This window comes from Prionailurus bengalensis, chromosome B2, assembly GCF_016509475.1.
Source record: "Prionailurus bengalensis isolate Pbe53 chromosome B2, Fcat_Pben_1.1_paternal_pri, whole genome shotgun sequence".
Taxonomy (NCBI): Eukaryota; Metazoa; Chordata; class Mammalia; order Carnivora; family Felidae; genus Prionailurus; species Prionailurus bengalensis.
In genome coordinates, this window is record NC_057349.1 from 35,406,805 (window position 1) to 35,433,260 (window position 26,456).

Sequence of the window (26,456 nt, forward strand, 5' to 3'; positions counted from 1 at the left end):
AGAGCATGAGTGAGGGAGGGGCGGGGAGGGGGGGACAGAGGATCTGAAGCGGGCTCTGCACTGACAGCAGGGAGCCAGATGTGGGGCTCAGACTCACAAACCGTGAGATCATGACCTGAGCCAAAGCTGGAAGCTCAACTGACTGAGCCACCAGGGCACCCTCGATGTATATGAATTTTAAAAGATCATTGTGGGAGGTCAGGGGATCCCAGATAGAATTCAGACTGTGACAAAAGAATCTAACTAGGAAACAACCTCTTTGAAGGGGGTGGGGAATAGGGTGCTGACCTAAGTAACTTTGGAAATGAGTGAAGTCTTTAAGACTAAAAGCTAAAGACTTGTTCATGGGTCGTGTACTGTAGTTAATAGAGTGTTTCCCAAGGGTGTATTGGTTAGCAATTCTGGAAACACTATACATGTATACAGGAAATGACATGCTTAATGGAAATTAAGTAAATGGATGGCATTTTTGGAGTGGAAGGTTGCAGATAAACAAGGGTGGGGGATGACTAGAATGATCTAGGTGCCAGGTGGTAATGCATTAGAGTTGTAAGACATCAGTATGCACACCTTTAACTTACAGATGGAGATATATGTATTACTACATATATACATAAATGCATGTAACATAATATGAATAAATGCATACATATATAGTAAACATCCATAGATATGTGGATATAGAGGAGTTAGTATTCATACAAATATTTACTTCCCTGTCAGCTGAGACAAACTAGAAGTAATAACATTCCAATGGCAACAAGCACACCTAGTGTCCAGATCTTGGTTTATAGCACCATTTCCCAATAAAAGGAAGCAGGCCTCCTTGGAGAAATGGCCGATTCTAGGTCTAGAGCATCTTGCGCTGGAGAGTAAGGATGTGCTCAATCAAAATAAAACACAGTGATGGAAGTATGTCAAAGGGACAATGTAGCCAAAGTAGGAACGATCTGAGTAACAAAATAAATAAAGTGGTATTGGATTATAACACAAAGTATAAAATAAACATCCATGGGTCCATACCAATATGAATAAATGATTCAATAAATAAATGGGGGAGAAGAGGCAAATCTCCCATGCAGAATTATAAGCAATTTATGTAGGTACCCTGCTCTTCAGGAAGTAGAACATAAATCCCCACTCCTTTTTATTTTAAATATTTATTTATTTTTTATTTTAAAAAATTTAATGTTTATTTATTTTTGTGAGAGAGAGAAAGAGAGAAAGTGTGTGCGTGCGTGAGTGAGCAGGGGAGGGGCAGAGACCGAGGAAGACACAGAATCCAAAGCAGGCTCCAGGTTCTGAGCTGTCAGCACAGAGCCCTACGTAGGGCTGGAACTCATGAACTGTGAGATCATGATCTGAGCTGAAGTCAGACGCTTAACAGACTGAACCACTCAGGAGCCCCATTTATTTATTTTTGAGACAGAGAGAGAGAGAGAGAGAGAGAGAGAGAGTGAGGGAGGGAGAGAACAAGTGGAGGAGGGGCAGAGAAAGAGAAACACAGATTCTAAAGCAGGCTCCAGGCTCCGAGCTGTCAGCACAGAGCCTGATGCAGGGCTTGAACCCACAAACTGTGAGATCAAGACCTGAGCTGAAGAAGCTGGATGCTTAACTGACTGGGCCACCCACTCCTTAGTGTGGGCTGTGTGTAGTGACTTCCAAAAAGCACAGTATTAGAAGAGGGGAGAGACAGTAACTTTACAGAAGAGAAACCTGACAAACATTATCTCAGCCAGATGATCATGATTAACACCTATAGTGATAATTCCTGTTGATAGCATGCACCCCCAGTATGATGTGATGAGAATGACATTTAACCTCTGTCGTCTTCTTCCCTAAACCTATATCCTCAGTCTAGGCTTCTCATGCCAGACAAACAAACACCAGACAAATCTCAATTGAGGGACATTCTACAAAACACCTGGCCAGGTAAGTCTCAAAAACTGTCAAGGTCATCAAAAACAAAGTTAAGTCTGAGAAACTGTCACAGCCAAGAAGAGCTTAAGGAGACATGCCAACTAAATGTCAGGATGGCCTCTAGATGCGCTTGCTGTCCCTGGGACAGAATGCTAAGCTGGAATGGAGGCACCAACAGACATGGAGTCCAGAGCCTAGGGGAGCATCTGCACGAGTGCAGTTGTGGCTCCCACCAATTTTCCTGGCCCTCTGTGACCTCACAGGCCAAACATGCTCGACAATGCCACCCAGATAAAACTCCACGCTGGGTTTGCAACCATGGTTAGAAAATTAGGTCCTGGAAATGGAACTGAATTGGCATTCTACTCTACCGTGTAACTTGTTACTTCGAGACGGTTGCTAAACTTCTCTGTGCCTCTTTTCTCATGAACCTTAAAATAAGAACTATAATTGTAACCACTATCATACTGTTTGTGAGGAGCGTGTTAAGATACGGTGTGTAGGGTGCGTGGTTCAGTACTTGGCACTTGGTTCTCCACAAATGTTAGCCTTTTACTGTTGTGCTTTGTGTGATTCAAATGGAGAAGACAAAAGGGGGTGTTGAGTTATCACAGAGGTACTCATTACAGGGAAGAGCTACCACACTATACTGGAGAGTCAAAGGAAAGAATTTGCAGGGTGTGTGTGTGTGTGTGTGTGTGTGTGTGTGTGTTGTAACACAGCTTTATTGAGGATAAGCTAAATACCATAAAATTCGTCGATTGGGAGGGAGTGTATGTAATGCTTCTGTGACTCTTCACTAAATGTATACAACTGTGCAATCACGACAGTCGTTTCGGAACATTTCTATCACCCCTCAAATTCTCTCAGGTCTCAGTAACTGATTTCTGCCTCATTGATTTGTTTACTATAAGTTTTGAAAAATTCAGTAGTAAAAGGAGGTCATGCAACACAGATGCTACTTCGGAAACGGACTCGACTCAATGTGGTTCTTTCTTTTCTTCTTTCTTTCTTTCTCTCTCTTTTTGTAAGGTCTGCAACCAACGGGGGGCTTGAACTCACCGCGGAGATCAAGAGTCGCACCCTGTACACACTGAGCCAGCCAGGTGCCCCCAGACTTACCATATTTTAAAATGATCACAAGTTGTTTAAAAGTTGGTTACAGCTTTAGCGATCATGAAAGCTCGTCATAAGGCAAAATAAAAATTTTAAAGAGGAGCGGGTAAGAGGCTCCGGTCGGGGGCGGCTACTACTGGGGTGGTGGGGCTGCAGCGGGAGAGGCGCAGCTCCACGGCGACCCCGCCCCACCTGGGGCTAGATAGCTTTCACACCTGCGCCGTCCTCGCCGCCCTCGCTCCGGCGCAGGCGCAGTGACTCGGCCTTGCTGGCTGGGCGGGCGGGGGCGCTGAGCCCTAGCGGGTGTTCGCATCGATCGCGAGCGCGTAGCGATTGCTTCTGTCTGTTGTTTAGGTATGGCGCCGGCGCCGAAGCCGAGAGGCGGCGGGAACCCGGGTGGGGGTCTCGCTCTGTGCTGACCGCGATCCCGGGGCCGAGTGGGCTATGGGGGAGCCCGGCTCGTTGGTCACGGGAGACCGCGCCGGTGGCCGGAGTTGGTGCTTGCGACGAGTGGGGATGGACGCTGAGTGGCTGCTGCTCGAGGACGGAAACGAGGTGAGGAGGAGGGGGTCCTTGAGGGAGCCTTAGGGGGTTGAGGAAGCAGGGCCGGGAGGCAGCCGGGGCGTCCGGGTGGGAGAGATGAATGGAGAAGGGCAGGTGGGAGCGGGTTAGAGGGAAGGGATAGGAGGAGGGAGGTCCTGGGGGAGGGGAGAAAGGGGTTCTGGGGCGGGCGGTTGAGGGGGGCGAGGTGTTTGTGTGGAGGTAGGACCGCGCGGAAGAAAAGATGGCCCCTTTGAGGGAAGCCGGGGCCTGCGGGGCGAGCCGGGGCTGAAGTCGGGGTTGCCGGAAGGAGCTGGTGGAGGGGCTTGGCGTGAGGTGGGCGTGGAGGACGTGTGGACCGGCTGGGGGTTCGAGGGGGAGGGCGCTGGGACAGCCCCCGTGTCGATTGCACGGAGCGGTGTCCCGGGAGGCGGTGGGGGGCAGCGGGAGAGCAGGAACTTTGTCAAGTTTTGTGTCGAAAAAGACCCGAGCTGCAGGTCACGTCCCTTACGGTGCCTCGACTTTAACGTGAAAATGCCCGCGTTCCCCTCTCTTGAGGTAAATTGACCCCGTGGGCGGGTCTGCAGTCGTCGCGTGCGTCTCCGTGCGGCGAGCGGCGCCCCCTCAGACGGGTTGGGGGTGGGGATTCGGAAACAGCGGATCTGTCCTCGCCAGAGGCCGCCCGTGGTGTTCTCTGGGGCGCTCCTCCGTGCACACCGGAGAAACAAAGAGGACGGACGAGGCGCGCTTCCACTTGGGGGCTTGCTGGGGTGGGGGCTTAGGGTGTTCGGAGAGGGGGCTGAGCGGATTAGGGTTCAGTCAGCTTGGGAAGCAGAGCTGGATCAGGGAGCAGCTTGTGACTGGCGACGATTTGGATGCGGGGAATAGTTTGTATGAAAGATAAGTCTTTTGACGGTGATGTGTGTTTGATTAGGCTTTTTTCTCTCAGCAATATAGTCTGAGTTCCGTCTTCCACGTATTTATTATTTGTGGTTTTTCGTGTATCGTGAGACGGACTGATAAGAGCGACTTTGCCGTCAAGAGTTTATTGCTTGAATGGGGAAGCAGTTTTACACTGGGAAGGCGGAGAACATCCACGCAGGCTGTCCAATCAAGTACCAAGATACGGATTACTTAGTACTCTCCCAGAACAGTGGTTCCTCGGGTCGGAGGAGGGGTTCAGGTCCAGCCTTAGCTTGCTGGATTAGGAGGTTTTAAAGGGTTCCTTGTGTGCTGTGATTTGAAGAACACCAGAAAGACACCCCTGCCCTCTTTTTCTATCCAGGTATCCGTACCTAAAGTCCGTATTAATCATACTAATCAACCCCTCCACCAGCTGCTTCCTTCTTTTAGCTTGAGCATTGACCTTCCCCTGCACGCCTTTTTCCAAAAGCATTTTCCCTTTGGGAAGGTTAACAAATGAAGTTAACAAATGAAGACGCCAACACCTGGATAATGGGAGCTGCACCTTATTTTGTATTGGGTTTGGGCTTTTACATGTGTTGCTTAACGTGAGCCTTGCAAGTGTACCACACTCACGCTCAGCCTTGTAAAGTTAGTCAAATGTTAACATTCAGATTCAATTGATGAGGATTAATTCATTACTTGTCAATAGCTTGGTAGCCCCAGGAGGGGGAGTAGGAGTAGGAGTTGGGGGCGGAAAGAATGAAAGCTGCTGCAGCAAAGACAAGAGGAATTGTAAAGTACTCCTACACATATTTTAAACTCTTGGTTAATTTTGTGTAGGGCCACTGCTATGGGAAGAGACCCATACAAACCATCGTGAAAGGTAAAGACATAGTGGGAGGACCGACTTGCTCTAGGGGCATGTGTGAGCGACCTGCCAGGCCTGGCTGTCTGCAAGGTCAGGTGTTAAGAAGTCGTTGGAGCGTAGCCTGCAGTGTGTATGAAGAGAAGTCTGAATCTAGGCGAGAGATGAAGTCTTACTTATCGTAGTGGCCCCCAAACCGTAACACAGAGTGGTGTGCGGTGTGCACAAGATTTAAGTGTGCCGATAGCATTTAGTTATAACGGAGTTAGTTTCCTGCCTTTCCAGTTCCCTTTAAAGTCTTAGATTTCCCAGATAAAACAATAAAACAAGATTCCTCTCATTTCACTGAATGGAACATAGTAGTAAATTGACTGAAGTCAACTGAAGAAGTCCTTAAACTTCTTTTTTTCAAAGAAGGCTTTTGTTTGTTTTGTTTTTTAATGTTTATTTATTTATTTATTTATTTTTTGAGAGAGAGAGAAAGGGAGAGAATCCCAAACAGGCTCTGAGCTGTCAGAGCAGAGCCCGATGCGGGGCTTTAGCTTACAAACCAGGAGATCATGACCTGAGCAGAAATCAAGAGTTGGAAGCTTAACCGACTGAGCTACCCAGGTGCCCCTGTTTTTGTTTTTTTAAGTAATCTCTACACCTAACATGGGGCACAGACTCATGACCCGGAGATCAAGAGTTGCATCTTCCACCAACTGAGCTAGCCAAGCACTGTCCTTAAACTTCTTAAATCAATCCAGAGAGTTTGGTGGAAAAACAAATTAGGTTTTCATGAAGGTTTTTGGGCTAAAGGGGTTGAAAACAGGGAAAGGACGGTTCTACAGTATTTGCTGGCCATTTGGGAAACAATAGGAATCATCCCTGGGAGGAATGGGATAGCAGCAAAAGTGGGTAAGGATTGCAAAATTGTTGTAAATAGAAACAACCCCCAACATATGCATTGGTGGTTTATTGGCACTCCGTTCCCCTGCAAAGTTTACTTTCATGTGCAAATGGTGCCGGAATATCCGGATAAACTCACCACAGACTCTTTAACCTTGGTGTACGAAGGTAAATTCTAGGAACAGACAGTAAAGGGAAGGACAAAAAAGAATGATTCCTTACGTTCATGGATTCAGAGTCTGCAGGAGGCAATTTCAAAAAAAATAGCCATTCATCTCCCTTTTCTGTAATGCTTTACCCAGGCAGTTGTCAAGGGCTGTCTGGCTGTCTCTCCATAAGTATTAAAATAGGCTATGGAATACTTCCTTTATTAGAAATAAAGCTACCTACATGAAAATTCTTACTGAATATGGATGACAGATAAACCCTTAAATGTTTCATTTAAAAAAAAAAATTAATTAACTTTTAAAAATAAGCTACATGCCCAGCATGGGGCTTGAACTCATAGCCCTGAGATCAAGAATCACGTGCTCTACTGACTGAGGGGTGCCTAAGTGGCTGAGTTAGTTAAGTGTCTGACTCTTGATTGTGGCTCAGGTCATGATCTCATGGTTTGATTATGAGATCGAGCTCCGCACCTGGCTCTGTGCTGTCACCAAGCCTGCTTGGGATTCTCTCTCCCTTTCCCTCTGCCCCTCCCCCACTCATGCGTGCTTGTTTTTTTTGCTGTCTCTCAAAATAAATAAATAAACTTTAAAAAGTCACATGCTCTACTGATTGAGCCAGCCAGGTGCCCCTAAACATTCCATTTTTGAAGGATATATATGTTAATTCTGAGGAACTTGGATAACAAATGGGATTTCTGGCAAACTGTTCGAAGAACTAAAGAACTTAAGTCAGGTTGTAAGAGTTCCTGGCTGCTGCTCCATAGTTTTCAGAGGTAATAACTGAGTTTCCAACTTCTGAGCTAAAAAATGCTCATCCTAGAATCTGGGAGGATGCATAAGCTCTTTATTCTTCCACTCACAAACTCTTACTAAGTGCTGTCTCAGGTACAGAAACAGTGGTACACGAGACAGATAAGGTCCCTGCTCACGAAATTTATATTCTAGTAAGGGGGGAGGAATAAATAGGTAAAGCAAACAAGGTAATTTTGGATTGTGACAAGTGCATGCTAACAACATGAAGGAATGCAGTGGTCGGGGAGGGAGCAGGCAACAACTCTAGGGTAATCGGGGTAGGCCCTTGGGGAGCTGAAACTTGAAAGATGAGAAGGAGCCTGTGCAGATGTCTCAGACAAGAGTGTTCCCAGTAGAGGGGACTTGTGAAAAGACCCTCAGGCAGTGGTGAGTGTTTCTGTCTGTGGTGTGAGGTAAGACTAAAGAGGTGGAGGGGGTTAGGACATTCAGGCCTTATAGGCTATGGAAGGGAGTTTGGATCATGAATGTAGTTTGAAAAGAAGGGAAATGATCTGATTTAGAGTTTGTATGATACCACTGCAGCTGCTGTGTGAAGAACGAAGTTAGTCTGAGTCAGGGAGTGCAGGGCAGGAACAAGAACAGCCTAACTGGTGGAGGTCAGGTTGTTTGGACCAAGGTATTGGCCGTAGAGAGAAATGAACAGATTTAGGATATATTTGAATTACAACCAGCAGAATTTGCTGATGATTTTAATGTCAGGATGAGGGACAGAGAAGAATCAAAGATGGCTCCTTGGTTTGGGGCTAAGCAGTTGCTTGCATGGTGGTGTCAGTTACTGAGATGAGAGTTTGAGGGGAAGAATAGATTGGGGCAAGGAGAGTCATGGTGGTCCTTGAGGGACTGAGGAGGACAGGCATGATTCTGAAAGATTTTCAAAAGGAGCAAAATGGGTAGCTTATACCAAACCACAGACCATTTGGCTTAATGTTCTCAGCTCTGGTTGTGGTATGGGTCATTAAAGAGGTGGCTTGTGCACCAAGAAGAATAAGCAGGGGATTCTAAGATCTAAATCTCGGGAGAATTTCATTTTCTTCCTTGACAGAGTTATTATAAACTAAACTGGTCTATCAGGAAAGTGTGATGGATGGGAATTGAGGCTTCTTTGCAACCTTTTCCAGAGGCTCTCATGATGTCTTCTCATGGATAAGATAGAAAATATGAACTTGATGCAAAGACTCTTGGTTGAATTACAACTGGTTAAAGGTATACCCAGATTGTTTGGTATAATGTTTACTAGGCTTTCCTGGGAGCTTTGCCTTTGGCTACATCCTGTTTCAATATTTTTATCTGTGCCCTAAATGAATGTAGAGAGGGTCTCATATCAGTTTGGTAGATGAGTCAAAGCTGGAAGGGATATTGAGTATGTCTGATGGCAGATTAAAAATTCAGAAAGGTCTTGACAAGCTCATGTGATAGGCTGAACTAACAAGATAGAATTTAATAGGAATCAATGTAAGGTCCTGCACTCGAATCCAAATTTGCCAACTAGTCAAGTATAGGACAGAAGAGACATGACTTAGCATAGCAATTCTTGGGGGAGGGTTAGACCAAGAAATTTAATCATTCCTAAGCCTGAGGATACATTGGCAGTGTGATAGATCTGCCGTGAAAGCTAATGCAATTTATATGCTCCAGTGATAATATCTAGAACTGGGAAAGTGATACTTGCATTTGACTGTGTTACAAAAATTATTTTTTTAATATGGCATCCAGGAATAAAAATAAACCAGGAGTCTCTTCACAGATCTATTAGGATAGCAAAGAGACTCAAACATATGCCATGGGAGTTAGGTTGAAGTAACTGCGAACATAGGGCCAAGAAAAGACTAGGTAGATACTTTATAGCTGTCAAGTGGAAGGAGGATGGGAGATTTTTTCATGGTGCTCAGGCCAAAGGATGGAATTTATAGGGAGAAGGATGCCAAGTCAGGACCATTAAAAAATTGGAGCAGCGGTCTTGTATAGATGTTATAGTTATTGGCAGTGTTTAAGACTAATTGATTGGGGTGTGTGGAAAGGTTTTCCTCCATCTCATGACATTTCAGCATCCTCCCAACCCTGACATTCCATGATTAACTTCATTCAGCTGTTTCTTCATGTCAGAACTTGCTTTTTTCTACCTGATGGCTCCCATGGTAGCTGAAGGAGATAGCTGATGAGATTGGGTTTCATGAGAGTCTGGTTTCATAAGTCAGGACATGTGCATATTGCTGGTTGACAAGATTGTAAAGGACCTCCCTGTTCAGCAGAATGACTGATTATGTTTCTTACATTGTTGTCTTCCTAGGTGACTATAGGGCGAGGATTTGGTGTCACATACCAACTGGTATCAAAAATCTGCCCTCTGATGATTTCCCGAAACCACTGTGTTTTGAAGCAGAATGTCGAGGGCCAGTGGACAATTATGGACAACAAGGTACAGGAATACATAGATGCCTGTTGACTTTACTAAATTTTTGTTTATTTTTAAATTCCTTTTTTTTTTTTTTTTTTTTTTTGCATAGGTAGTACATGATACAAAGTTAAAAGGCTCAAAAGTAATATCTTCTCCCCAGCCACCCAGTTTTCTTTTTTGGAGACAGACATTTCTGTATGCTGCCAGGGATTAGATTATACCAGAATAATTTCTAATGACTTGAATGAAAGTATTTTACTTTGAAGGGAATACCTGAATTGGAGCAGTAGGTCCTGCTCCAGAAACTAGACTAAGTTACTGGGGGAATTGGCCTTTGTGAGTCATAGGTCCAGAGACCTTGGAAATCTGATGAATATTCTGGAGTACACCTATGGTTCAGAGCACTGGGAGGAGGAGAGAGCTGAGCTGACTGGACTTAGCTCCTTCCCTTCCCTATTCCTTTCAATCAGAGCAAATACTTCCCACCCCCTTTTTAATCTGTTTTACATATTCATGTTTTGAGGAAGATTTCCTTTGAATAACTTTGAAAATCACTGGTCTGGTGTGAATACTAAGGGAGGTGAAATAGTGTGTAAAGCCCAGCAATTAGGAAGTGCCTAATGAGCAGATAGATATACAAGCACTCAGGGATATGGTGAAAATAGAGATTGTGCCGTGAGAGAAATTCTCATGTTGATAGCTAAAAATTAGGAAGTATGAAATGTCTTCAGATGCCATCTTACATTGCTCTGGTTGAAAGGAGTGTAAAGACACCTGTTAGAAAGAAGGGTATTAAATGGTTCTGAGACCAATTCTGAGGTGGGTGCAGTCACCCTCCCACCACCAAGCAGTGCTTGGGACACCAGCTTGGAGTCCTACTTACTATTCAACTCAGTTCTGATAGCATCAGATTCCATAGGTTAACCCTTATGCTCCTGACCAACAGCTGTAGATTGGAGGCTTCAGGGACCCCTTCCTTGGACTTCAGATGCCAGTCACAAGTCCAAGTTGTTTACTTGTACTTCTAACCAACTGGAACCAACTGGTTCTAATGACCTCCTTCCCCTTTGGATTTGATTAGTTAGCTAGAGTGGCTCACAGAACTCAGGGAAACATTTACTTAAGTTTACCAGTTTATTATGAAAGGATATGGTAAGGAATTCAGATGAACATCCAGACAGAGGAGATGTGTAGGGCAAGGTATACAGGAAAGGGCACAAGGCTTTCATGTCCTATATGGGTATTCCACTCCCTCAACACCTCCATATAGTCACCAACCCAGAAGCTCCCTGAACCCATCCTTTTGAGTTTTTGTGGAGGCTCTATAACACAGCATGATTGATTAAATCATTGGCTGTTGGTAATCACTTCAACGACCAGTCCCTCTCCCTTCCCAGGAAGTTGAGGGGTGGGACTGAAAGTTTCAACCCTCTGGTTACTTAGTTGGTTCCCCTAGCAATTAGACCCCCATCCTTAGGTGACCTGGGATGGTCCCAAAGTTGCCTCATTAGCATAACAAAAGACGCCTTTCCGTCTCACCAGTTAGGAAATTCCAAGAGTTTTTAGGAGCTCCGTGCTTAGAAACAGGGATAAAGGCCAAATGTATATTTCTTATTATAATTCACAGTCTCGTAGGTATCCTGCAGGCCTGCCTCATTTTGCATGCTTAAAACTGCTAGATTTAAGCTGTTGAGAAAGTACCTTCCTGACTAGAATTAAGTTGAGTTGGCACTATATTGAAGAAGAGAGTATAAGTGCTAAGTAAATTGGTTTGGCACTCTTGGCAAGACATTATGAGCAGAATAGAAATTGGCACTGAAAGGGGGCCTTAGAGATGATCAAGGTTAATCTCTTCTGGGAACAGATGAATCTGAGGCCCAGGGAGATAAATTGACTTGCCCAGGGGCCTTCTAACTGACTGTTGAAGTGAATGAATGAACCAGGGCTGGAACTCAAATAAGTCTCTACTATGTCCTGTTGTCAAACACCAAGGAGGTATGCAGTGATTTGCTATACAGATATGTCCTGCTTTTGGAAAGTTCACATTATCTATCCTACATTTTGCTTTTACAAGAGACCTACATTGGTACCTGTATTTGCTAACTAAAAGAAATCAGAAGAGGATTTTCACTTTTACAAAATACGGCGAAAATAGCGCTTAGCATTTGTTTTGCAGCGAGCTGTTATAGAGGCAGCACGCACCAGAGCATTGAGAATGGCACCGGGGAGCTCTTTCACAGGGAGCTACACTCAGCATCTCAGCTTCACAGTGCCATAGTTGTGGGGTTTTTTTTGTTTTGTTTTTTTGTTTTTAGCTTATTTATTTTGAGAGAGAGAGAACTTGTGCATGAGCGGAGGAGGGGCAGAGAGAGGGAGAGAGAGAATCGCAAGCAGGCTCTGTGCTGTCAGCGCAGAGGCCGACGTGGTGCTCAATTGCACAAACCTCGAGATCCTGACCTGAGCTGAAACAAAGAGTTGGGTGTTTAACCGACTGAGCCACCCAAGCGCCCAAGGTTCCATAGTTTTGAACTGTGTCTGTGAGCATCAGTGTTTTAATCTTGACTTATTTTGTGTTTCCATTAGCAGGTGATGTCCTAAGGTATCAGAAAAGCCTAAAAGAGGCTATATTATGTGTCTGAGAACAATAAAAATATTTTCCCATGTAAGTTAATGGTAGTTGCATCTTTATTTTGCACCAGCGGCTTATGAAGAAGGGCTTCATGGGAGCACTCTCCTTTTGGATAGCAGGGGAAACCTGTGCTGGTTGCATGATTTAAAAAAATTAATTATACATATCTAAGTCATAGACGTCAGGTTTTAAAGCCCCTGCAATAGCTTATATCGAACCACTTTAGGAAAAGACATTTTCCTTATTAGAGTTGGCTGTCTGAGAAATGGGATTACAGTATTATAGAGGTAAGTTCTCCGGTGCTCTTCTCTTTGATAATGTGTAGTATGGGTATACACCATTTATGGGATAGCAGATTTTGAAAGGTTGGGAAGCCACCAACTGACTGATTTTACTGTTCCTTGAACGTCAGCTTCAGGGACAGAGGTGGCCCATGCCAGCGACAGATCATGACTGTGCTTCTGGGCTGCTCTCCAGTGTTAGCTGTGTATGTTTTCTTCCAGGGCTGTTGTTACCATGAGAGTCCTCTCTGAGGTCTCAGACAGATAATACAGAGGAAAGGTAGGCTCCTGATTCTTCCAAGCCTTTTCTGGTTTAAGCCTCTTAGCTTTGATTCCATTTGTGAGGTAACTGATTTTTAAGAGAAGCTGTGAGTCAAGTGTTTTGATGGAGCAACTACTCTTACAGGTAAAAGCACTCCCCCCACATTTTTTTTTTTCCTTAACAAATGCTCCTTTCCTTTGTGGCTTTTTTCTGGCACCATGCCTCAGCAGTCCTCTTCTTCTGATGAAGGATTTGAATTTCACGTGCAGGATGTTATTGTTATGGTCATATTTGAAGTCATTTGCCAAGTCTTTTCAAGAGGTAGACACTTCTAAGAATTCAAAACTCAGAACTGCATTCTCTCTTCATTAAATGGTCTCTCTTATATGCTGGAATGGCCAGAAAATGAAAGCTTAAGTACAGATACAAAAATTGCAACAAATGCAATTTTAGTTTAAGTTGGCTTAAAAAAAAGAAAAACTGTGGAGGACTGCTGACTCTGCACACAAAATATTGTAGTTGTGTGCATTTCAGTTGGAAAGCTCTTCAGATGGCTCATTGTAGGTATTCATATCCAGCTGTTTCAGAAAATTGGTTGTTTGAGGGTCCATCTGAAATGCCTTGGTGGGTTTTCTTGCCTTCAGTCCTAGAGATTTGGGCATGGAGTTTGAACCTTTCTCCTCCTATCGTGTTGTTATTCATCTGCTCCCTGGTGAGTGCCACCTTCATGCTTCTGTACACTATGGCATTTCATGTCTCTGGTGAATATACTGTCTGTGAACACACCTTGTTGCTTGGGACAGTTCAACTTCTGGTCTTCCAGCAGCTGGAGCAGTGATTGTCAACCCTGTTTCCAGTTTTTGTGCTTACCTGGGGTTCTTTTAAAACATACTTGTGGTATCATATTAAAATTGAGAACTTCCATTCATCAAAAGACACCATTAAGAAAGTCAAAGGCAAACTCAGAGTGGAAGATATTTGCTGCACATAACCAATGAAGGACTTTATATTTGAATATGTACATAACTCCAAATCAATAAGAAAAAGAAAGATAATCCATTTTTAAAAATGGGCAAGAGCCGGACACTTCACAAAAGATTCCAAATGTTCAGTGTTCATGAGAAGTTGTTCAGCCTCATTAATGATAAGGGAAATGCAGATTAAAACCACAGTGGAATACCACTACATATCCACCAGAGTGGCTAAAATTAAATACTGATGATGCCAGGTATTGTCAAGTTGTCTTTTGGTAGAGGTATAGATTGGCATAACAAATTTGGAAAATTATTTGGCATTATTTATTAAAGTTGCATACACACACACACACACACACCTCACAACAATATTTTCACTCCCAAGGAAACAACCCAAGTGTTTATCAACGGTAGAATCTTAAAATGAAACACTATACTAGAATGAATGTGAATGAGCTACCACTATATCCAGCAGCATGGATAAATGTCACAAACAATATTGAGTTAGAGAAGACAGACACAAAAGAATACATATTATATGATGCCATTTATATAATTGTCAAAACCAGGCAAAACTAATATGTGACATCAAGCCAGGCTGACAGTCCCCTTTTGTATGGAGGGGGAGGAGCTTAGTGACTAGAAGGGAGCCCAGGGGGTCTCTGGAATGCTGAGAATGTGTAATTTTTTTTTTTTTAACCTTGTGGTAGTTACACTGAGATGTTCACTTTGTGATTATTCATCTAGTTATACATTTATGATTTGTGCGCTTTTATGTTTGTATGTTATATTTTAGTGAAGAATTTCTAATGCCAAGTGCTGGTAAGGATGCAGAGTGACTGGAACTCTTAACCATTGCAAGTGAGAATACAAAATGATATCAGCACTTTGAAAACCAGTTTGGCAGTTTCTTCCAGTTAAACATGTACTTATCCAACATTCCTTTTGCTGTCCCAAATTAATAAAAACTTATGTTCTTACAGAAACTTGTATGTGAATGTTCTTGTGGCTTTATTCATAGTCACCAGAAACTGGAAGAAACAAGTAGGGACTGGATAAACAAACTGGTAACACCCATGACCTAGGATATTATTCAGCAGTAAAAATGTCAAACTGCTGTTAATGCAACAAAGTAGATAAATCTTAAAGTCATTATGCTAGGTGAAAGAAGCCAGATTCAAAAGGATACATACTGGTGTGGTTCCATTTATACAACATTCTGGAAAAGGCAAACCTATGTAGGGCAGAGAATAGATGAGTAGTTGCCTGGGAGTGAGGGAAGGGTCGACTGCAAAGGGGCACTGTGTCTTGATACAAATTGCATATTCTGTGTTTGTTAAAATTTTTGTCTGGGTTTTTAAAATTCTGATGTCTAGTCCCCATCTCAGACCATTTAACCCAGTCACTATTTCTTGTAAACATTTTCAGGTGATTTCACTGTATATCAGGGTTGAGAACCACTGGGTTACATAAATCATTTGATGAACTGCATGAAAACATTGCCCGTTGGCTTTGGGTTTCCACTCAAACGGATTAAAAATGCTGGACAGAGATTGAGCATCAAGTGAAGTAATTGGTGTTGAAGGGGGTACAGGCGATCCCACTTTTTTCCCATTGATGGCTGAGAGTCACTGGGCAGGCTTTTCTTTGGTTATCACTTTGCTGCTGCTGACAGTGCTCAAACTGGTGATTGTGAAAACTATCAAGAAAGGCTTGGTGGTGTCTGGGTGGCACAGTTGCTTAAGCGTTTAACTTTCGCTCAGGCCATGATCTCATGGTTTGTGGATTCAAGCCCCGCATCGGACTCTGTGCTGACAGGTGAGAACCTGGAGCCTACTTCAGATTCTGTGTCTCCTTCTCTCTCTGCTTCTCCCCTTCTCACGCTCTATCTCTCTCAAAAATGAACGTTAAAAAAAAAAAAAGGCTTAAACACAGTTTGAGATAGATATATTTAAATGTTTATTCTTAAGAGAGGGGCAGAGTGCGAGTGGGGGAGGGGCAGAGAGAGACGGGGAGACACAGAATCTGAAGCAGGCTCCAGGCTCTGAGCTGTTAGCACAGAGCCCGAGGTGGGGCTTGAACTCACAAACCAGGAAGATCGTGACCTGAGCTGAAGTTAGATGCTCAACTGACAGCCACCCAAGTGCCCCCAGTTTGATTTATTTAAGCTGTTGCATTTGAGATCATATCCTGGGCAGTACATGATTGTTCTTACACAGCCGTGGTAATTTCATCCTTTTCTACCGTCGCCCTGTGAACAGACCTGAGTTGGGGCTGTGGTCCAAAGTATACCACTAGATGTCACCAAGGAGTGATGAATGGATAAACAGAGGGATCCAGGGATAAAAAGCGATGGGAAAATTTTGAGAGTTTATTTTCCAGATCTCAAAGGGCTCTCAAGGAGGCAGGTTACTGCAGAGGATCTCGCGGAGGGTTGCAATACGTCTTGAAAGTTCACCCTAGCTTTTTAGGGTTTTGTTCACTCTAGTCTTAGGTTGCTTCTATAGCCTTCTTAACCTTCTCTTTGTCTTTGAGATTCTTCTTAAATGTCTATACCTTGGCAGTAGGTGGCCTCCTGTGTCATACTACTTTTCCTGAAACCTTTTTCCTATGTATAATCTATAATTGACTATTCTGCTATAGAACTGTTCTCAAATACATTCTTTGGGCCTCCCTCCCCCTCCTTTTTATTCCCGCATATGTTGTTTCAGAAATCAGAACTGATCACTCTCCATAATTTCTCAGGCTGAATATGAGTAGAAAAGTTGGGAGAAGGTTGGTCAGATAAGCCAGGTTAGGGCCAAGGCAGTGAGTTAAAGCCAGTCTTTCTGTATGTATCTATGCTTGTCTTTCTCTCCCTCTCCCCACTCTGGCCAGATAACACAAAACCAGAAACAAGGGCCTAAAACCAATCCAGAGCTGAGATCCAATCTCTATTCTTCATCCTTTGTGCCTTATGGTCCAGCCTCCCATCCCTCATATTTGGGCTGATCAGGTATTTTTTCTAGCCGCGAGGAGGTAGCTATTGTTACCAACTTGAATATAGTCTTAGTCCCAGTTCATATGTGACCTTCATCTCTGGCCTGTGTCCCAAAGATACGTTCTTATTATGGGTTAAATTGTCCACTTGTCTCTTTCCTTCTCTTCACTCTCCTCTTTCTTCCCTTCCTCTTTCTTTCCTTCCTTCCTTCCTTCTTTCCTTCCTTCCTTCTTTCCTTCTTCCTTCCTTCCTTCTTTCCTTCCTTCCTTCCTTCCTTCCTTCTTTCCTTCCTTCCTATGGGTTAAAATGTCCACTTGTCTCTTTTCTTTTTTCTCTTTCCTTCCTCCCTCCTTCTCTCCCTCCCTCCCTTCCTTCCATCCAAGTTTATTTATTTAAGTGATCTCTACCCCCAGCATGGGGCTTGAACTCATGCCCCGAAATCAAGAGTCACATGCTCTTCTGACCAAGCCAACCAGGCACACTCCCACTTGTCTCTTTAAACTTTAAATCCTACATTTGTTTCAAGTCTGTTTTAGAATGCGTCATCTCTGTTTAGCATCTCTTCCCTAGCCCAGCTCTATATGATACTCCTTTGCATTTATAGGCTGTGCTGTGTAATCCCACATTTACTTATGTGTGCCCTCATGTTTTCCTTTCCATAGTCAGCTGCTAAAAGTTGTTTTCATATCTTCTACTTTTGTGCTCAGTATATTTACCTTGCAAGATGCTGAGCATAGAATTGAAATAACTGTTGATAAGTCAATTGAGCCAGAACATAATAATAGTAGTGAACACTTATATAATACTTACCATGTGCCAGGCACTTTTCTGAGTACATTACATATGTCATCTCATTAAATCCACACGGACTCCATGAGGGAGAGACTATTATTATCCTCCATTTTATAGATGTGATAACTGGAGCATGGAGAGGTTATGAAAGTCACCCAAAGTTACACAGCTATTAAGTGATGGAGCCAGATTATAAATCCAGGCAGTCCGACTCCTGGGTCCATGCTCTTAACCCCTACACTATGGCTTAATTTAAGTCATTAAAGTAAATATATATTGAGCATTTATTATATGTGAGTCACTGTGCTTAGTGTTTTACATGTATTATTTCATTCTTCACAGAACAGTATGAGTTAGGAACTGTACTATCCCTATTTTACAGGTAAAACTGAGATACAGAGGTTAAGTAAATCGCTGAAGGCCATGCAACTAATAAACCCAAGGTGGTGCATTTGGGCTATGAACTCAAGTCTGTCTGAGCCAAAGCTCCAGCTCTTAACCACTGTGCTGTATTACCCCCTGGACCTTTGGTGCTATTAATTGGGTCAGATCCCACCTGCAGGTTGACCCCAGTACAAGGTATTGATACACTCTTTTTAGGTTTATGTATGTGTGCTGGGAAGTGCTTTGCTCATTCACCAGTGTGTTCAGGGACCACATTTAGAGACAGTGCTTGTGTGATTTTCCTGGCTAAGCCTATCTTTTGAACCTCATCATTAGATACTACTTCCTTCGCTAATAGCCATTTTTCCAGTCTTGGGCCATTGCCCCCAGTTTAGGTCAATAGGAGCTATTCAGTTGCAGTTTCTTTTAATGCTGCTGCATTTATTTGAGTAATTCATCTGCCAGTAATAAGGTAATTCCTGCCTGTTACACAGGCAGTTCTCTGTGGAGGCATGGATGTGAAATATAGGTAAAAAGCCAAAGCTGTTTCAGGAATGCTATTTCTAAGGGTGATGGTTTATCAACCTTTTCTGTTTGTTCTCAGGGGTTTTCCTTCTGAAAAGGCAGAAGTTTTTGTAGCAGCAGGAGAAACGTTCCATTAAGAGGAGGAAAATCATGAAGCTTATTTTGTCTTTATTTCCCTTTCTCTAGAGTCTGAATGGTGTTTGGCTGAACAGACAACGTCTAGAACCTTTAAATGTCTATTCTATCCATAAGGGAGACCACATCCAGCTTGGGGTACCTCTGGAAAATAAGGAGAATGCAGAGTATGAATATGAAGTTACTGAAGAAGAGTGGGACAGGATGTATCCTTGTCTTGCCCCAAAGAATGACCAGATGACGGGAAAAAATAAGGGATTGAGAACTAAAAGGAAATTTAGTTTGGATGAATTAGAGGGCCCTGGAGCTGAAGGCCCCTCAAATTTGAAATCCAAAATAAGTAAAGTATCTTGTGAATCTGGTCAACCAGTGAAGTCTCATGGGAAAGGTGAAGTGGCCAGTCAGCCCTCTGAATATTTGGATCCTAAGTTGACTTCTCTTGAGCCAAGTGAGAAGGCCACAGAGGTTCATGTTTACCCTGGCTCCACAAAAGTCATAGAGCTTCATCATAAGAAGCAGAAAGCCTCAAACCCTTCAGCATCTCACAGCAGCTTAGCACTGTTCAGGGTGACCATGTCCAGGATTCTGAAGCTGAAAACACAAATGCAGGAAAAACAGGTAGCTGTACTGAATGTGAAAAAACAGACCCAAAAAGGGAACTCAAAGAAAATCGTAAAAATGGAGCAGGAGCTGCAGGACTTACAGTCCCAGCTATGTGCAGAGCAGGCCCAGCAACAGGCCAGAGTGGAACAGCTAGAGAAGACTTTCCAGGAAGAGGAACAGCATCTCCAGGTACGACATAGGAGGAAGGGACACCAGTGCTCCTCAGGGGTGGGTAGGCCTTTGGTGGGCCTCTGGCCATAGCTCTCTGTTTCTGGGTCAGGGACCACATGCTGAGTGCCAGGAACAGGAAGTAGAATGGGAGAAGAAGACTTAGATGGGAGAAGGGAGTTGAGTGCAGGGTTAAGGCTTCAGCACGATGACCAAGAGCCAGAGTTTGGGTGCTGTGTTGGCTGAAGGGGGCTGGGAGAGCCAGCCAGGATGCAGTTGATCTCAGGATATAAAGCTGAGGCACCTGAGAACTGAGACAGATTCAGAGAGGGGTTGGATGAAGGTCAGGATGCCACAGAACCACAGTACACTCCAACTAAACCAGTAATTGTCCCTATGAATTATCTTTCTTTGGTGTGTCAAAGCCAAACCAGTTAGCCTCAAGGCAGCTATGAGTCAGGTGGTTACTCTGCCCTTGTTGTACCTGGCAACTTACTAGCTCTGATGGTTAGTTAACTCTAGCTAACCTAGGAAGTGGGAGCCTAGAAAGGCAGAAAATGTTTTTGTTTCTATCCTGAGCAACTAGCATTGGAGGGGACAAGTATACTGTGACTCAGTTGTTGGGTTGAGTGGTAAGCCACTTTCCACAGTGCCTTTAGCGGGGAGGCAGAATGATTGTCTTAGCTGTATCAAGGTAAGACCAAATGTGTCCCCATCTCTGAGTCATTTGCTTAGATGACAAGCTCTTGCACAAAGCCTCTAGGCTAGAGCTGATTTCTGGTCCTGCTGAAAATGTCAGTTCCAATCGGGCTAGAAGCATACATTTTACTCCCATCTCTTTGCTCAGGTAATATTGAATGTCAAGAATTCCCCATTGTTGACTTAGAAATAAAAAGGACCAATCAGGATTGAAGTGAATAAGCTTTTCTGTTTTGTTTACTTTGCTCAGGGCGAGGAACAACCAGTAGTGTTGACTAAATTTGGAACAATTTAAAAATTTCATTCTAATCTCTGCTTTCCACTTGAACTGGTAGCATTAGCAATGGCCATGGATTAAATAGGTCTTTCTCAGGATATTCATTGCTTGTTTATGTGTACCTTTTTGCTTCCCTTACCCAGCCCGGACTAGTTCTTGAAGCTAATAGAGGGAGGTTTATCTCTACATATTTAGTGTATGACACCTTCACCAGAGTAGAAGCCTCTTTAAAGGCTAATGTGTTCAGGAACAAGAGTTATTATTAATTAATATTTGTGGCTGCTCTGGGTATGCTTCAGGATATAGTTATAAAATCTTTTTCTATATCAGAATGGTAGAGAAAGGCAAAAAGGACTGGCTTAGAGAATTTCTGTGGGTATTAGAGGGTCATATAGAAATGGCTCATGGTGAAATGTATCTAGTCCTTTGTTTATTAGCAGCATTTCCCTTTGCCACCAAGCCCTAGGGATTTATTCTTCTCCTACTACTTCACACAGATTTTTTTTAGCACCTATGGCAGTATACTTAGACATCAGGTGGTTATTAAGAGGCTTAATAAATGGTTCTTGCCATTAAGAAATATAATAATCAGAACAGTTTTAAGTTAATATATTTAAATTAGAGAACAATTTCTTTTTTTTAATTTTTTTTTTTTTTTTTTTTTTTTAGCGTTTATTTATTTATTTTTGAGACAGAGACAGAGCATGAACAGGGGAGGGGCAGAGAGAGAGGGAGACACAGAATCTGAAACAGGCTCCAGGCTCTGAGCGGTCAGCACAGAGCCCGACGCGGGGCTCGAACTCACGGAGCGTGAGATCATGACCTGAGCCGAAGTCGGACGCTTAACCGACCAAGCCACTCAGGCGCCCCTAGAGAACAGTTTCCAGTTGGCATATTAAATGGGTAGGCAGTTCTTAACGAGGGAAAGGCTCAGAGGTTCTTGTAGAAGGTGCTGAATGTAGGGCAATGATGATGTGGAAGACATCCACATCACAGGGGGCTGACAGAGAAAACAGCATAAGCTCAGGCAAGGAGGAGAAGCAGTCTAGAGGAGATACTCACACTAAGAGACAGCGTGGCCAGAATTGAGCGAAGAAACATGGTGGAGCTTGTGAGTGTCAACCTGGGGGATTATATCCCGAGTTTAGATATTTGGTGGCTTAGAATCTCTCAGTTTACATCTTTCTGGGGGTCATGACATTAGCCAGTGAAGGACACTTGGAGTATTACCCCAGGGTTTCTCTCCAGAACAACCTGAGTGGCAGCTTGAAGGTGACAGCCCTCAGGTGTGCAGTGTTTGAGCAGTTAACTCTGCTCAGATCCCTTCCTGCCAAGAGCCTGAAGTGAAACGGGAGGTTTTCCACCTGTTCCCTGCCCCCTATCGTTTCCAGATGCTCTCAGGAGCCAGTCTGCTCTGCTTGTTGCTAGATTTTGTTTCTTCCCCCCCCCCCCCCCTGCAGGGAAATTTTCCATTTTGTTTTTGGCTTTGCAGGATTTGGAGAAGGAACAAGGAGAAGAGGACCTGAAGCAACAGCTTGCCCAGGCTCTACAGGAGGTAACTTACCTCTTGCCACTGTACTGAGATTATAGTGGGCTAGGGAGTGGGGGGCAGCCAGACCTCACATGGCCACTGGCTGCCTCTTCTGCTTAGCACACACCTCTGTGGCATCTCCAGTCTGCAGACAACAGCTGCTCATACCATCAGGTCGGAGATTTGGCCTCACAGACATGCCAGACCTCAGCATGAAAACGTACATCTTCATCTGAGCAGAAGTTGCTCTAGTGAAGATGGAACTGAGCCTGTAGCAATTAGGAGGCTCTCTGGGGAAGTGTCTGCACTTCCAGAAAGGTGAGGGCAGCAGAGGGGAATTTCAAGCTATGACTTGGCCACCAGAGCCTGCAAGGGCCTTTATTACCTCACTGTTCCTGAGCTGAAGCCATCCAGAAACCATTCAAGAATGTTCCAATTAAGCGTTTTAGGTCAGGTTGAGAATGTAGTTTAACAGTCAGCAGAACATACCGATTTACTGAAAGGGCAAGGCTCACAGGAATAAAATTCCCCTAAAAGGTTGCCTGTAATTTATTTCATGTAACTTGACTATCATCTGATTATTTTTTTACAAGCTCTTTTGCATCTTTTAAACCCACTTTATCTTCTAAACTTTATGTGTTTATGATTAGTAGTTTAATGCAAGTTTTGTCAGGAGGTTAGTGAGATGGTTCAAATCTCCTTGATCAATTGCATTAGAATTTGTTTAGGTGAATTTAGCCTTATGGTCTTTTATTGCATATCTACTTCACAACCTTCATAGAGTGCCAACAGCCCTGTATTATTGTAATCTTTGTGGGGATGTCTGCCTTGATTTCCTTGAGGGGTGCACAAATAGTCTTGAAAAGAATTAGATGAAAATTTATTCAGTCTTTTTGAATTTTATTTTCTAAGCTTGTTTATTTTCTAGGGTGGGAAGGTAGGTATATTTCTCATTTAGAGCTTTATTAAATTGTATTGAGATACCGTTTTGAAATTGGCTGGAAAAGAGTAAGGTTCTGCTGCTTGGAAATCGCCAAGTGATCATTGAGTACCTTGTACCCACGACTCCTCACCCTTTCCCCAGAGATAGGAAAATATTTAGCATGAGGTGCTTGGCCAGTCTCCATTCATTAGCCTAAAATGGGAAACTTTTAGGTCATGGTTTTTAACAACATGCCTGGGGGACATACCACTTTCTCAACTGAAACAGTGGTTGTTTCTTGGTCCACCTTGTTGGTCCCTCTGTGACAATTCTTTTTTACTTACTAGGCAATTTTTAAAACTTCTGAATGCTTTCATATCTGTTATTTTCTTATCAACACTGATGTAGGAGGGGGCACCTGTTTTCCCATTTTATAGATGAGAAAGTTAGGCACATACATCTAATCAGTGGTCAAGATGAATACCCAGGCCATCTGATATAACTTTTTTTGGGAGACCACACATTTTAAAATTTGTTTCTTGAGTAATATCTTTTCAGAAATACTTACCTTTATTCCACCTTCTTTAAAAAAGGATTGGAGGTAAGATTTAAAGTGTAAGCTATACTTAAGCGTGAGGGTGCTCAGAAATTCTCATAGATGTGGAATCTCTTGACGTGCATTGTAGGCAGTAAGTCACAATAAATGAACTGTCAGCTTCCAGAAGACACAGGCAGGGTTCAGGCAGTATTGCCTCACAAGTATGTAGTATGTGATTTGTAGAATAAATAGGTTAAAGGTCTTTTTTATTTCAATGAAAATGATCTAGAAATCCCATTTCTCCCTGATTATTAAAAGCCACTCCCATTGCTGGGTAGCCTCAGATTTACTTACTTGTTCTTGAGTTCCTGAGTTCCTAGAATCACTCGGGTGGCTTTAGAAAAAATGTACATTCCTGAGCCCCCAGCCAAACCTACAGAATCTGGAAGGCAGTGTAAAGTTCCTTAGTTGATTTGGATGGCCATTGAGGTTGGGTTATTTTCAGAGGGGTTAATGGATTTGATGACCTTCCTCCCTACCTCCCCCCTTCTCTAAAAAAAAGCAGCAGGTAAGTGGGATGTCCTGAAGGAACAAAGGCTATCTTGAAATTGCCAATCCCTTGATCCCTTGAACCAAAGCTACTGATGGAAGGAGCAGGCTCATGTATGGAGAAAAGGAAATATGCAGTGTAGCCCATTTTGAATACATATCTGCTATGTTTCTGCAGCATCGGGCTCTAATGGAAGAGCTAAACCGCAGCAAGAAGGACTTTGAAGCAATTATTCAAGCCAAGAACAAAGAATTGGAACAGACCAAGGTACTAAAAAAAAGATAAAGGTTTAGAATTTGGTCAATACATGCAACTCAGCATTTCCAACGGTGCAAGGGTTGCTGTGGTGAATAAAGAGAGAGATTATGGCTGTTCCCTGCCTTAGGGGAAATAATCTGTAAAATGATTCAGGCCAATGGAAGGGTCTGCCTCTAAGACAATATTTTTTTCCTTCCCTCATTAAGAAGTGAAATGCTGGGAATGAGACTCACATCCTGCAGTCTAGTCCATTGGCTGTGGTAGATGCTCCTTCAGAGTAGTCCACTGACACAAGCTAAGGGGTAGTGTAGTCAAAACACAGTTCATCCTGATGCATTTAGGTAATTATTTCTCACATCAAATCAGTGGAATGCTTAAATTAGGGGTTATAAACTCAGGTGCCCCCCAGGGTTAGAGTGGTAATAGAAGTGAGTGAAGTGGCCTGGATACAAGATCACAGTAGGAAGGGGTGCCTGGGTGGCTCAGTCGGTTGAGCATCTGACTTTGGCTCAGGTCATGATCTCGCGGTCTGTGAGTTCGAGCCCTGTGTTGGGTCTGTGCTGGCAGCTCAGAGCCTGGAGCCTGTTTTGGATTCTGTGTCTCCCTCTCTTTCTGCCCCTTCCCCGCTCATGCTCTGTCTCTCTGTCTCTCTCTGTGTCAAAAATAAATAAGCATTAAAAAATTTTTTTTAATTAAAAAAAAAAAAAGATCACAGTAGGAAGCTGCAGGGACAGAGACACACCAGAAAGGGGCACTTGCCACCCCTCCCCAACCCCACCCTGAAGAGCCAGCCCTTCTTTGCTGAGCCACTTGTTGCTGCCCAGAAATGCAAGCTCAGTGTTGTCAGATCCTTTGACTTTTCCACAGAAGATAGAAATCCAAATGTTGGGGCGCCTGGGTGGCGCAGTCGGTTTGGCGTCCGACTTCAGCCAGGTCACGATCTCGCGGTCCGTGAGTTCGAGCCCCGCGTCGGGCTCTGGGCTGATGGCCCAGAGCCTGGAGCCTGTTTCTGATTCTGTGTCTCCCTCTCTCTCTGCCCCTCCCCTGTTCATGCTCTGTCTCTCTCTGTCCCAAAAATAAATAAACGTTGAAAAAAAAAAAAAAAAGAAATCCAAATGTTTGTGTGAACTATCCCAATTTTCAAGTGTTAGCAATAAGTTCAATTTTATTCTGTTTTGTTTTTTAATACCTGAGGGCCAAACTAAACAAATCTGCCAGGTAGATCCAGTCCACAGGCCACCAGTTTGGAACCTCTGACCTGAAATTGATGTCCAAGACTGTCTGTATCTCTCAGCCCACCCTTCCCCACAGACAGACCTGCAGCAGAATACAGAAAGGAGAAGACTCAGTTTTCATTTGGTTTGCTATCCTTATACTTGGTTTAAATCATATAGTATCTTTCTTAACTTCCAAAAAGCCACCATATCTTTTTAAACCTAGCAATTTGTAGGTTTTCAGGGAACTGGACTTTAATGAAAATGGGTACATACATACTCTCTTCACTGCCCTAAGCAGTGTTATAGTCTTTGCTTTGATTAGAAGGGACAATAAAAGATGAAAAATTAGCCACTCAAATATGCCCTAAATAGCTTTTCTTTCCCCTCAGGGGCTCCTGGCACTTTCAGTTTTAGGGATGAGAGCTAATTTAAACAAATGTCTTCAAGAGAGCACACCTAGGGTCCTCCCCAAAATGTATGTCTGCAAGTGGTCTGACCTCTTGGGGAAAGCACAGGGAAATTGGACTGCAGACCTCTGCAGGAGTAGGAGGTGGCAAGCATCATAGAGTTTGGATCCTGAAGGTACTTGAAGAGGCCATCTCTCAGCCTCCCGTCTCCAGGGAGTAGAAGTATTATCCTTATTTTATAGAAGAGGCAGCTGCAAGGAACACAGGGGACCTTATAAGCTAATTCAGCCTTCCTGCCCCTATGGATTGTTTTCTTCCATGTCTAGTGAGTCCTTGGTTGCTTGGGATGATTTTTTTTTTTTAATTTTTTTTCAACGTTTATTTATTTTTGGGACAGAGAGAGACAGAGCATGAACAGGGGAGGGGCAGAGAGAGAGGGAGACACAGAATCGGAAACAGGCTCCAGGCTCTGAGCCATCAGCCCAGAGCCCGACGCGGGGCTCGAACTCACGGACCGCAAGATCGTGACCTGGCTGAAGTCGGACGCCCAACCGACTGCGCCACCCAGGCGCCCCTGCTTGGGATGATTTTATATCACCTCTAAACTGCTGTTAATTATAGGATACTTAATGCCTCATTCTGGTTTTGGGTGGCTGCTGGGGTTAGTACGCTGCCTTCAGTTTTTCTCATTTGGTTAGCTCTGGGAAAGGA

The 26,456-nt window shown here is 43.6% G+C and overlaps 1 protein-coding gene across 2 annotated transcripts in view; it reads left to right on the forward strand.

The window, feature by feature from the left end:
- The first annotated feature begins 3,302 nt into the window (after nt 1-3,302).
- The window catches only part of RNF8 (ring finger protein 8), a 33,318-nt gene continuing 10,164 nt past the window's right edge, over nt 3,303-26,456 (forward strand). Inside the window, exons 1-5 of one of the 2 annotated variants that reach the window (XM_043591281.1) lie at nt 3,303-3,591; nt 9,506-9,634; nt 18,627-19,367; nt 21,815-21,877; nt 24,041-24,130. In XM_043591281.1, the coding sequence (XP_043447216.1) occupies nt 3,481-3,591; nt 9,506-9,634; nt 18,627-19,367; nt 21,815-21,877; nt 24,041-24,130 (1,134 nt within the window). In that variant the 5' untranslated portion in view covers nt 3,303-3,480. The remainder of the gene's footprint in view (nt 3,592-9,505; nt 9,635-18,626; nt 19,368-21,814; nt 21,878-24,040; nt 24,131-26,456) is intronic. The other variant, XM_043591282.1, reaches the window with a different exon arrangement.